This window comes from Camelus dromedarius, chromosome 11, assembly GCF_036321535.1.
Source record: "Camelus dromedarius isolate mCamDro1 chromosome 11, mCamDro1.pat, whole genome shotgun sequence".
Lineage (NCBI taxonomy): Eukaryota > Metazoa > Chordata > Mammalia > Artiodactyla > Camelidae > Camelus > Camelus dromedarius.
The window spans coordinates 12,201,431-12,215,054 of NC_087446.1; the positions used below are offsets into that span (position 1 = coordinate 12,201,431).

General features: G+C 49.8%; 1 protein-coding gene across 5 annotated transcripts in view; it reads left to right on the forward strand.

Annotated features, from left to right (window-relative positions):
• The window catches only part of LARGE1 (LARGE xylosyl- and glucuronyltransferase 1), a 488,258-nt gene that overhangs the window by 367,675 nt on the left and 106,959 nt on the right, over nucleotides 1–13,624 (forward strand). For all 5 annotated transcript variants that reach the window (XM_064491518.1, XM_031463153.2, XM_064491519.1 and 2 more), the window contains exon 7: nucleotides 12,721–12,825. In XM_064491518.1, the coding sequence (XP_064347588.1) occupies nucleotides 12,721–12,825 (105 nt within the window). The remainder of the gene's footprint in view (nucleotides 1–12,720; nucleotides 12,826–13,624) is intronic.

A 13,624-nucleotide genomic window follows, 5' to 3' on the forward strand; every position in this document is an offset into this window, starting at 1 on the left:
TGTTCAAAGTAGAGGTGTCAGGTGGGCAGTTGAATTTATGGTTCTGGAACTCAGTGTAGAGGGCAGACCGGAGATAATAAATTTTGAAGTTGTCAACGTATAGGTGGTATTTAAAGCAAGGGCCTGGAGGAGATTGCCAAGGACACGGAGAGGCTGGGGAGGCTGGGGAGGCTGGAGGCCAGGAGAGCCCGGGGGAGTGAGGGAGCCCGGGGCACCCCAGCATTTGTAGCAAGGACTCAGTAGGGCAAACTTTGTAAAATTATTACTGGCCTATTCCAGTGATTACCTCCCTGCTCGCTATGTGGTGATCATTTTCTGTTAAGGTGAAATTTACACAATTTTATGTAAGTAGCTATTTTTCAATGTGCAGTTTCAGTGGTGTTGAGTTATTTACAACATGATGCAGTTGACTCCTCTCTCTAGTTTTAAGATATTTTTTAATCACCCTGTCCTCATCAAATCATCATTCCACATCTCCCCTCCAACCATCTCCTGTTAACCTCTAATCTGCTTTCTGTCTTTACGGACTTGCCTGTTCTGGACATATCATATAAGAGGAATCATATAGTATGTGATCTTTTGTGTGTGGCTTCTTTGATCGAGCACAATGTGTGTGAGGTTCATCCAGGCTATGGCAAGTATCGTACTTCGTTCCTTTTCATGGCTGGATACGTTATATTATTGTATTATTATTCCATGTCTTTCCCCACCTTGACTCCAGAGCATGCACGAGTGAGTGGTCCTGCCTGAGAATGCCCCCCTCGTATACTCTCTTCCTCGCCTCCCTCCCCTCCTGCCTGTGCTGATTTGTGTTGCACCTTTTGTTTTGGTGCGGTCTGCCTGCTCCTTAGTGACACCCAGCAGCACCTCTTCTGCATCCCCCAGGACACGTACCTTAATGATTTCTTAAAGTCGCCCCTACCACCTCTTTCTTGGAGCCTGATTGGGTCCAAACACAAGCTAAGTTGTTGTTTTTCCGACATGAACATTCAGCGAGCAGGAAGGGAGCCCTTGGATGCCGTCCGCACTGTGCTGAGCCCCGGGACACCTGGGGTTACAAGAGCAGTGGAGTCTGCACCCTTTTCCCACACGACCCATCCCCTTACCAGGTGCAGGGGAGGTGAGCGCTCTCATTTCTGCCTCTCGGTGTGGCGCTTGGCCCGAGCACGTCACCTGCACACAGGTCCCTCAGGAGATGTTTGATGACTGTGATGTGTGTGTACAGCACTAACCTCTCCCCTCCTGTCCAGGCTTGTGTGTCTCTAACGTGATCTTTCTTAAAGAAAAGAAGAAAAGTGAAACCCTTGGTTTCTAACCCCACAAATCATCCGTTGTTCCTTTCCCGGACAGCAGCAAGAATGTTCTTTTCAGAATAGAATCCTTATCTCATTGGCTGCTTACTTACAGCGCCACCATACTGCTACTCCGAGGGGCGCTGTTCCCACTGTCTTCTTTGCAAATGGTGCTCCCAAGCTGTGCAACAGGATGGTCCTGCCTGCCTAAGACCCTTGTGTGTCCCACCTGGAGAGACCTCCTTCTGGGCCCCGCAGGCACGCCCTGCCAGCTTCAGCCTCGTCACCCCACTGCCAGCTCACCCTCCTCCCCGTGGTCTGTGTGTCTCAGTCACACTGGCCTTTAGTCCTTTGAGGGGTGTATTCCCCTGACACCCATTAATTCTCCTGTTCTCTGAAAACACCAGGTGAGAGTCTTTCCCTACCGCCTGCTGTCAGCATCAGACCCCGCGGGTTAGGGACTCAGACCCGCAAGACTGCATATACTTCAGACACTAGTCTCAAATGTTGGGTCCCTGGGTTACCCACGCTTCTGTTCAACTCGGCTCCAAAGTCGGGGGTTTCCAAGACCCCCCCCCTCCCAGGTAGGTTTGCTACTTTGCTAGAAGGACTCATGGAACTCAGGAAGGTGCTTTACTTACTGCCACTGGTTTATTATGAAGGATGCAATTCAGGCCCGGCCACATGGAAAAGATGCACTAGGCAGGGTATGAGGGGTGGACCATCCCCTCTGCGACCCACCGCCCTCCCAGAACCTCCGTGTGCTCCCCCTCTCAGAAGCTCTCTGCAGCCTGTCGTTTAGGGGTTTGCATGGGGGCTTCATCATGTAGGCATGGTTGACAGTCACTGGCCATCAGCAGTGAACTCAGGCTCCAGCCCCTCCCGCCTCTCCCCTGGAGGCGGGAGGGGGTGGAGCTGGAGCCGAATGTTCCATTCTTCCCATCAAAGCTTGGCTCTTCTGGCAACCAGCCTGCATCCTGAAGCCATCGTGAAGGGGCTGCCAAAGGATTTCCTCATTAGAACAAAAGATGTTCTTATCACTCAGGAAATTCCAAGGATTTTAGGAGCTCCGTGCCAGGAAGCAGGAGCAAGCACCAAATCTCCTTCTGTGACAGCTCAGCGCTCGTCCTTACCAAGCTTCCCACGGCAAGGTTTTAACACACACTGTTCCCCCGGCCTTGACACCCTAAACACCTTCCTTCAGACCTCAATGTAATCCTTATTTCTTCAGACGACCTCCTGGCCGTCGTCCCCTTGTGGACCCTGACCTCGCTCTGGACCCCTCCCTCTCAGTCCTTTCAGAGTCACGGCTCCACATTTGTCAGTGTGAGTGGTTGGTGACCTTGCCCTGTGGTGTGGCTGAGTTACGTTCCCCCAAAGTTCATACGTTGAAGTCGTAACCCGCAATGCCTCAGAATGTGACTGTACCTGGAGTCAGGATCTTTAGAGAGAGAGAATTTGGTAAAATGAGGTCATTAGAACGGGCCTAACATGAAATGAATAGTGTTCTTGTAAGAAGAGGTGATTAAGACACAGACACACGGAGGGGTGACCCTGTGAAGACCCAGGGAGAAGATGGCCGTGTACAGGCCCAGGAGGGAGACCTCGGAAGGAACAGCCTGCCCAAATCTTGATCGCAAACTTCTCAGCCTCCAGAACTGTGAGAACACAGGTGTCTGCTGTTTAAGCCGCCAGTCTGTGGCGATGGGTTAGAGCAGCCCTCACAGTCTCCTACGCACCCCAAAATTGAGTCCTTTGGGCCCAGGTCGCACAGTTCATAATTGGAAAAGCCAGATCCTGAACGTTGCCCTTCAAATCCTGCAAGAGGTGCTTTTTCTGCAACCCCACTGGGAAGGTTAGAGGACTGCTCCCAAGCACGGTTATTACTGATTCAAGGAGTGTCTGAGAGTGAAGGATCTGAGAGACGCCCACCGATTGTGTTTTTAAAAAGAGGCAGATCCAAGAAGCCCACGGATGGAGGTGACAGCCGGGTCCAGGCCGGCTCTGCTCCCCGAGCTGAGGCCGCGTCTAAGAGGTGAAGGAGCCAGCATCCTGGGAGCCCGTGTGATGAAAGCAGCCTTGGAAGAGAGCCCAGCGGCTGGCTCCGCGTCTGTCCCTTTTTAGTTTTTCCCATTCCCCGAGACCAAAGATCACGGAAGGAAGAGGAGAGAAATCATTATTTGAGATGGAGCAGGCGTTTTTGAACGTAAGTTAAGCTGACGGGGGCCCGCTCGGGGCTGACTTGGGGGGTGGGGACACTTGTTCCTACATCTCGCCAGATAGAATCGTCATCCGGAGGCTCTTTTCTGAGTCTCAGGCCTGCCTTCTCTGTTCTCCCTCAGTGCCCCTGGGTGGGCTGCGCTCTCAGCTCGGTGCCCTGGGATAAAGGCTGAAGGAACTTGGACTCAGAGTGCCCGATGGGGACCAGAGGACCCTGCAGAGCCCCAGACCCCTGCCTGCAGCCCCAGGAGGCGCCCAGGGCAGGAACAGGTGGGCTGATGAAATACACCTTGAGAGCCTTTCCGCCCATTCTGTCTGTGCCCTTCGGAGCTTTACCTGCTGCAGCCCCTCCCCTGGAGAGAGAAACGCCCTGCAGATTGTTCCTAACCACGAGTCTTGGTGTAAAACATGGGCTTTTGCAACAGAGAGACCTGAACACAACTCCAGCTCTGAGGTCCTTAGCCACATGTCTCTGACATTGACTTTCCCTCCCTAAACCTCAGTTTGCCTTCTGAGAGATGAGCCCTGTGCCCACCTTGTGGGGTTGTTGTAAGGGGTTCGGAGATGAGGCAAAGAAAGCACATATCATGGTGCCTGGGCAACGTGCTCACAAAGCAGGGGCTGCCCTGAGACAACAGGTTCCCCTCGGGGCCCGCTGTGCGCACACACACACAGCACACGTGCAAAACTAACGTGGGTGGGATGGTCCAGCTTGAGAGGATGTTGAGAAAAGGCATTGCTGGCCTAGAATAAAGAGACCTCATGATCAGGTCGGAAGGGAGCTTTGAGGTCATCAAATCCGGAGTTCTGCTCAGTACAGATAAGCCCCCTCCCACAGCATGCCTGCTCAGGTGACTTTCCGCTCCCAAAGGTCCCCAAGCCTGCCGTGCATCGGCATTCATAGAGCTGTCCTTTGCAGAGAAATACCCCCGGCTTCACCCCAGGAGAATCTGCTTCAGGGAAGTCCAGCTGGGACCTGGCAGGCGGCAGCCAAACCATTTGAGAAGCTTTTTGTAGAGGTCATACAATCGGAAAAGTCAGGACTAGGTCCGTTTCCTTCAGTGCGTGTCTCCAGCAGTTGGCGCATGGCCCAGGTCGCAGCAGGGACGTGGTGAATACCTGCTGGTCGGGGCTGATCACGCAGCCTCGTCTGGAACCCTTCCGGTGCTCGGAAGCTCCTCCCTGGAAATGCAGCTCATTTCTGTTGTGGTGAACTCCAGTGGTCTGGCTTGTAATAAGCAAAATCTATTTTCCTTCAATCTTCACTTGTAAAGCTTTATTCTACCTTTCAGAGTGACACTGATTCTAATTCCTCCCAGAAGGGATTATCTCTCAGCTACAGAGGTCAGTAAGGGTGGAGTGTTTTTCTCCAAATGAAATCAGGGTTGGCTGAACAAGGAATAAACTGGAGGGGTCGGGGAGCTTCATCAAGCAGCCTCCAGGAGGCAAAATGATTGACAGCAGGACCTTTTTAACTAGAGCCCATGGCTTCCAACTCAAGGACATGCTGTATAAATGCAGGGTGCATCAACCTGGTTAAGAGCCCCAGTGATGCCCGCGGAAATAGGTATCTTTACTATTTTACAGAGGAGGAAACTGAGGCGCTGAGAATTTGCCCAGGATTACCATTCACGCATAGAAGAGCTTGAATTTGAACTAGGTGAGAATCATATTAAAGTTCAAGGAGAGAAGAGGAGGCCACGTTAGGGAACCTCATGCACAGGAAAGACGTGGAGCGTAGAGTTGGTGGTGGAGTCCCAGCTCTTGCGTCGCCGGCGTGTTCCTCAACACCTCATTCCTTTCTCTGGGCTTCACCTGTCAAACTCGGTGGTCCCAGAATAATTACTAAGCCCTCCGCAGCTCATACAGACTTCTGTGATGCCCAGGGTGCATTTAGCTGGAGCCAAACCGGGAAAGTGGGAGCGGTGAGACGTGCAAGTTCAGAAACAGCCCTTTTTCAACCCATTCAGGGCTGTTTAAATCCCCTTTTATGCTGCATCTTCTCAGGAGATGTTTTATTATTCTGCACCCACTAGCCAGGGGCACCTCTGGCTGTGGAGCAGTACTTTTCAGATGTTTAGTAAACAGTAATGTGATACTCTGTGTTTTCCTTAGTATAGGCATCCTGCACTCAGACATGCATTGAATGGTACCATTAAAGGCTTTTCTATTTTAAAAGAACTTAATAGAATAAATACAAGGTTGGAAGAGCATTGTTGCTTTCTCTGCTCAGACCTAGTACAGCCCCCGGTTATCACATTTTCAAATTCGCCTGCTGGTATATAAGGACAGCTGGTTTGATACACAGCTGGGATTGGCACACTCCCTCTGTGCACCCTGGAGCTTTCCTGGGCGTGGGAAAAAGCACTAGAAGCATCCATGATCCGCGCTAGAGCTACCTGCTCCTGGAGTTTACCTGGAATGGTTAACTAGTACCATCCTCCACCTCACTGACATAGAGTTCTCCAGATGGGCTGGGTTGATGGGTTATAAATAATGTTTCTTTTTCATTCATTCATCCATTTATTCATCCGTCTATCCATCCATCCATCTATCCATCCATCCACACTCAGCTGGGCCCCAGAAGCATTAAACTTTTCAATCAGGGAAGCAAAATCATTAAATTTGAGCTTTTAAAATATTTCTAGGGCTGAGTAAAGCAAAATGGAATGGCACAGGGCCCTCCCTGAGGGAAAGGTGATCAGGTGTGACTCTCCTAAGGTCTCAGAGAAGGAGAGATGATGAGGGCAAGGATGGAAGAGCTAGGAAGGGGATGAGTTTGACAACCAGCAGGTAAGATGTGTAGGAGTTGATTGCAGCAGTGATGAGATATAGGAGGAGAGGAAGGTGTCAGGGTGGAGTCAAAGGTTCTAGCTTTGGTGACAAGTTGGAAATCGATGCTCCCAACCAGCAGAATGGGCAGGACTCAGGGCGTTTTTTAGGAGGAGAAAATTGTGGATTTGACTTTGAACAGTTTGAGTTGAAGGTTGTTGCGGAAACAGTCAAATGAAGATGGTGAGCAGATAGCTAGATTTAAGAATAAGAAGCTCTGGAAAGTAGTCTGAGGTGGAGATGGGGGGGTTCTCCCCCTACCGGTGGTATGTGGAGCCCTTGGAGTGGAGTCCATCATCCAGGGATAAAATGTACAGTAAAAAGAGGGGGCCAGGGATGGGAGTTGGGGAGCCGAGCATTGAAGGGGAGGCAGAGAGGAGTCGCATGAAGGAGGTGGGGAAGGAATGTTCAGAGCCGGGAGACTAGTGTCACAGAAACTAAAGGCTTCCAGAAGTTTCAGGGGAGCAGTGGGAAGAGCCAGCAGGGTGGGAGTTGGGGGAGCAGTCGGCCACATTTTGCAGAGTCCGGTCTGTACAGCTAGTGTCAGTGCTGGAATAGGAACACTTAGACTTTATGAACAATGGCCATCACGAAAGGGAAGGAGAGAAATGCCTTCAGTCGAGCATCCATCACCAGCCCGGGGGTTTGCACACATTATCTTCTTGGATCTGCACACCCATTCTCGCAGACAGGTGGGAGATTCTATCCTTGCCTTTTTACAATAAGGAGATTGAGACTCAGAGAAGTTACGCCTTGGTCAAGCAATACAGAGCTGGAGCTGGAACCCTGTTTTGCCTGGTTTTAAAACCCTTTGTCTTTCTGATTTACCATGCTGCCTTCCGCACACCTGGCGAGCGAATACCTTGCCTGCCCTTTCCACGTCCAGTGTCTCACGCGGAAGCATCATCATTCCCGGCTCCCCCGGAGCCTCACCTCCTGAGTGGCAGGAACCCTGCCTTGAGCCAAAAGCTGCGGAAGGCGGGAGCCAGGGGAGTTCCCCGTCTGGAGCCATCCGTCTACTGGCTGGTGACACCAACACCAGGGCCCCAGCAGAATAGCAAGCTTGTTCGCTCTTGTCTGGCTGTTAGTGGTGATGCATGAATAAGCAAAGAAGACAGCTTCATTTTCATAAGTTAACTTGCGCCTCGAGTAAGGAAGACGGGAAACAGTGCATTTAATCATAACCACCGGGCCAGCATGGAAAACAGTGACAAAGCCTTTTCTGTTCGTCCTAGTGTTTTATGATAACAACTCCTAAGAAGAGGAGACAGGCGGTGTGGAATGCAGAGGGAGGCAGCACACCTGGTCATCTCCCCAGGAGGAGTCCCTGGGATTTTACCTCTTAATAGGGTGACAAGCCCCGAAGTGTTTGCATCGTCAAGATTAAGGCTTTGGACTTTGGAGACCAGGGTGTCAATGCCACCTGGCTGATGAGCTGGATTGGCAGAGCTGCAAAAGATAATGTGTCTCATATGTGCTGTCACCGGGGACCAGAGGGGACGCTATGCCTAGAAGGGTGTTACAGGACAGCACTGTTATCAGAAAAACTCTGGGGGGGCTTGGCAGTTTGGAGGTCTGTGTGGAAGGGGCAGGTGCAGCCCGCAGTGCGGCAGGGGCTGTGTGGATGCCTCCGGCGGGGGCGGGGGAGGGGACGGGAAGCAGGCATCGCCCACTTTCCCCCGTCGAATCCATTACTCCCTGCCCTCCATTCGTCTGACTTACCAGTGTTTCTGTCATTGCATGTACCTCGCTGCTTCATAATTGTCTATCTGTCTCCTCCTAACTGCCTCTAGGGTGCTGGCTATGTTTTATTTGTCACTGATTCCTTACTATTTGTGTGGTATCTGACACACAGCAGACCCTCAGTTGATATTTACACTGAACCAGAGTCTGGGCAGAGTAAGGATTGTGTCAGCAAAGGCAGGGAGGGGGCTGATGAGATTGCAGATGCCTGAATACAGGCACATGGGGCAGAGTGCAGGGCCAGGGAATTCTGGGCATAATGCTAACAGCAAAGACCCACTGGACATTTTACTATTTTCCATGTACTGTTAATGGAGACGTTTGAATAAGCAAAGAACACAGCTTCTTTTTCACAGATTAACTTGTGCCTAGAGAAAAAAATGTTTAATTCTGAAGTATGAACTTTTTGTCAATCCCATGTTATTAGTGAATGACGAAACAGGCACAGAGAGGTTAAGTAACTTGTCCAAGGTCACACAGCTGCTTGCTATGTGAGGAGCCAGGATTTGAACCTGGGCAGTCTGGCTCTGCCATTCATCTTCTTCACCACTTTTCCTCAAGAAGTGTAGCATTGGAGATTGCCACTGAATTCTGCTGGTTTATGTGCAATTTTTAGACACCGACTGAGTGTGCTAAGGACCCTGCAGGTGAACATGACCACTGACTGTAGCAAGGACAGAGCTTCCAGGCCCTAATCAGTAATTCTCAAAGTTTAATGTGCATCCAGATTACCTGGGGATTTTTTTTTAATGGAAGTACTGGGGATAGAACCCAGGACCTCATGCATGCTAAGCAGCCACTCTACCACAGAGCTGTACCCTCTCCCCAACCTGGGGATTTTTTTTAATGCTGATTACTCAACCCAAGAGCCAGAATTCTTATTTAGAAGTGTTGTGTGAGGAGGGAATTCATATGTGATATTACTCCTACAGTCCAGGATCCTTTGAGATAAGATAAAGGAATGAGAACAAAATATCACGTTATTTTGCTCATAAAAGTTATATTGGAGGGTTTGACTCAGATGTGTATCTGCAGTGGGTGCCTCTATTCGTAATACCCAACCCAGAGCCGGCATCGCCCACCCCATCCCAGGAGGTGTGGGGCATCTGCCATCTCGTCTGGAGGGGTCCTGCCACAGAAAACTGACTCAGGGTGGTGCCCTGCCGGCACGCTGGCTCCTGGGAGAAGGATGAAGGAAGGGGCTAAGCTACCTAAACTCAATTCTCTCTGCAACTAACCGGGTCAGGTCACTCCTTCCGCATCCTTATGGGAGAGAAAGGTTGGGGTAAGACGCCAGGAAATCCCTCCTTCACAAAACCAGAGATGTAGGGGAAGGCAGCCTCCAGGTCACAGTTAACTTCCTAGTCGAGGCCCGGGCGTCTGCATTTTTAACAAGAAGCCCAGGTGTTTTCGTAGCAGATGGTCCTCAGACCACACCTAGAGAAACAAGGTTTTAGAAGGACCTCATTGTTGTGCTTGATGACCTCCAAAAAGAAAACCACGTGGATGGGCTCGCTGTCTTCCAAAAGCTGACGGATGAGCTTGAATGATGATATTTTTAAAAAGAGCCATTACTTACATAGTGCTTAATGTGTCCCAGCCCCTATGATTAGCCCTTACACGTGTGAAGTCATTTAAATGTGCGAAGTCACAACAGCTGTAAGAGTTAGATACGGAGGCAGAGAGAGGTTAAGTCGTTTTCTCAAGGATACACAGCTAAAGAAGTGGAGGGCTGGGAATCGGAAGCAGGCAATCTGATTCCAGTCTTCACCTCCGGCTACGCTGCTTGCATGTGGCTCCCTGTCCACGGACACAGACCCCAGCCATCATTTTGATCATCAACAGAGCCGCTGATGACTTCATACAAAAAAAAAGCCAAAATGAAGTCTTAGCAGCTGTTTATCATTTTGCTTTCTCAACCAATGGATAGTAACCTTTCAGCTCTCTTGGGGCAAAGTAAGGATTTTGTTTTCTTAACCTTGAAGAGGACTGGAAGACGTGAAAGGGCTGTGTGCCCCCGTCCTAGGAAATGCAGCCACGGTGCAAACTGAGAGAAGGGAAACTTGGTTGCTGTTCTCTGAGATAACATGCCTTAAGGTTAACCAGGCAAATTACTCCTTCTCCGGAGATTAAGACCTTGAGTTCAAGCCTTCCAGTAGAGCAACTGATATAGAAAATGCTTTCAAGCGCTGCCTGCCGTTTTCCATGTAGGCAAGGAAGATGCCAAAGATCCCACAGCTGAGTGGGAGAATGGGGTGACATTGGGGGATGGGGAGAGGGTGCAACGCTTTGCAGCCTCAGGGATGTGGATACACTTAAGCACTGACATAAGTGGTCTCCAGTCAGGAGAGGTTTATGCAGCGAATGTCATTTATTTAGCAGATATTTATTAATGCCTCTGAGTGTGTTAGATATTACGGAGTCCTTGCCCTTGGACGAATGGCGGGATGGACGTTTACAGATGAGCAGTGTGTGTGTGCCCGAATGTCACCCACTCTGTCCTTGACAGGACGTAAGTCAACTGATGGCAGGAATACCGGGAGGATGCTCTAGGTAGAGATGCCACCATCTCAGGCGGGAATTCGCAGGCGGCTCCGTGCTAGAGATGGGCCTGAAAGGATTACCGGTGGGGGCGGCAGGGGGCAAAGGCAATCCCCACCACGCGAGAGCAGTGCCAGGAAAACACAGAGGTGGGAACGCGAGCAGGAGAACTGTCCCTTTTCATGTGGCTGTTAGAGAATTCGTCTGAAAGAACACAATTCATGGAATGTCAGAATGTGAAGTGTGGACTTTCAGACAGCTGAAGAGTGTCCTTCCTGAAAGTCAGGTGGCCACCCTAAAGTCAATGAAACAGTCATTCCCCTTTGTCGGTTGTGAGCATGTGACACCCGTCACCCTACCAAAACCAGCGTGGCAGCGCCAACCAGGGGTCATCGGTGATAATGAACCTGCCCCCCCAAGGACCCCACATCCTCTCTGCATCCCAGCCTCGCAGTGGGGTTTATTAAATGGGCTCTCCAGTGAGGTCATTGCATCAGGACTCAGCGCACGGCTTTCTATGCTGAGGGCCCCATGCCTTTCAGATCTAACTGTTGTGCACGAACGTCCCAAGCTTGTTGCGGGCGGAATTGATTGGCTCTTGCGCATCCTGAATCGGTGATCTGTTTTTCTGAGGGATTCTACAAGTTCTGAATGTGATCATATGCGATGACAAAGTGGGTGGTAGTATTTTTCCTATGCCTCCAATTTATGTGTTTGTGTTGGAGTGATGATTTAGATGGGAGCTCGATAAATTGATCAAATAAATTACACCAAACCCACACACCATCATTTCAGGGAGCTGTCATCACACCAAGGAGGTTCTGTTTCACCCAGCGTGGTGTTCCCGGAGAACCGCTGTGTTTTCTTCACATGCTTCGGGGCTTCCATGCGGTCAGAAAGGGCTTTCTTTCTCAGGCTGGCCAGCGGTGTAAGGATCTGAGCTCCAGAAGGCATCAGTTAGCTGTGGATGACAATGACTGTTAGTCCTGTGACCTTTAACAAGTTGTTTAAACTTTGAGCCTTGGTTTCTCTTCCTGTAAAATATGTATTTGTAACTTCTACCTTAAACATTTGTCATATAGGTAAGCAATAATGCTTTGAGACGGTGGAAAGGATCTGGGTGTCAGATAAGTGTAGATTCATGCCCTGGCTCCACCACTAGTTATGTAAATCACAGTCCTACGAGAGCCTCAGTGTCCTACTCTGTAAAATGCTGTTGATAATAGTTGCAAGAAATGCCTCCTGCACCTGGCATGACAGGGTTGTCTTAACGGAAGATAGTTGATTCTGATGCCTTCTTGCCCTACTTAGAAGTCCTGAGCCCAGAAACATTAACGCTCTAAGAAATTGGGGTGAGTGGCTCACTCACCCGAGGTGCTGAGATGCTAAGAAATTGACCGAGAGGCCTGACTCATACCTTCGACGTTGGCCTCAGTACACGAGAGAGTGAGGCCAACGTCAAAGCTGAGCTCTGGGGACACAGAAGCAGTTGTTCCCCTAGAAAACACTCCTGCCTTGAGATGATGCTTCTTGGCACGAGATGAAGTGGACGTGAGAGTAAAAACGCTGCGGGAAGGTGGCTCTTCTCTGGGTGCTCCCTTCTCGTTAACCAGGGGTCCTTTCTTCCTCGCTGAGTGGGAAAATTATCTCTGCTCATGCTCCGAAAGCCAAAAATTACTATACATTAGGAAATAGTGTACTGGAACATTTGAAGAAGACTGTGTCAGTAAATAAATATGTTGCATGAGTTGAGGGAGGGAGGGAGGGATAGATGGATGGATGGATGGTTTGGGATTCTGGCTTTATCACAGATTAACTGGGTGGCCTTGGGCAAGTTAACTAACTACCCTGGGCAACCGCCATTTCTTCTCTGTAAAATGGGGATAATGAAAATAGGTGGGCTGCCTAAGTGTGAGAATTAAACACATTAATACAAAGTATGCGCTTAGGTCAGGGCCTGGCGCGTCGTAAAAGCTCCCAATAACGAAAGCTGTGTTATGATGACTTGCTGTTGTCACGGCTCCTGTTCAGTACTCACTGTTCCACGTGGCTGGGCTTCTTTTAAGACCTCTGCATCCTCTGTACTTCACAGGTCAGCAGGTCCTGGGCCTGGTAGAGAACCAGAGTGATTGGTACCTTGGAAACCTGTGGAAAAATCACCGGCCTTGGCCTGCCCTTGGGAGGGGCTACAACACAGGTGAGTCCTGAGGGTGGCTTGCTGGGGAGGGGGTGGGGGTTGCAAAGAGCGATGTGAGGACTCAGTGCTCCTTCCTTGGGGAGAGGCGGTGGGCCACAGCGTGGGAGAAGGCCGCCTGGTTGCCTGAGTTCTGCGGTGGACGGTACATAGGCTGTTGGCCTTCTGGTTCTTGCTTAGAGCTGCAGCTACAGGCATATAGGTACTGGGCCTGGCAGTCGGTGCCATTCTCACCAGAAAGCCCCTCCCCTGACCGACCTTCAGTCCCAGATCCACTGAGCGTCTTTGCGAGTGTGCCCTGTAGGTTGCTTGACTCCTAGAGATCATTCTGCCCCTTTTAGGTCCCCAGGATCTGCGTGCACCATGAGCAGTCAGGATTCGTCTTCTTTGTATAGGGAGGAAAGTAGCCAATGTCCTATTGACTTTTTTTTTTTAATGGAAGTGTAGTCAGTTTACAATGTGTAAATTTCTGGTGTACAGCATAATATTTCAGTCATACATGTACATACATATATTCATTTTCATATTCTTTTTCATTATAGGTTACTAAGAGATATTGAATATAGTTCCCTATGCTATCCAGTAGAAACTTGTTGTTTATCTATTTTATATATAGGAGTTAATATCTGCAAATCTCAAATTCCCAGTTTATCTCTTCCCACCCCTTTTCCCCTCAGTAACCATAAGATTGTTTTCTATGTCTGTAAGTCTGTTTCTGTTTTGTAAGTAAGTTCATTTGTCTCATTTTTTAAAGATTGCACATGTAAGTCATATCATATGGTATTTTTCTTTCTTTTTCTGG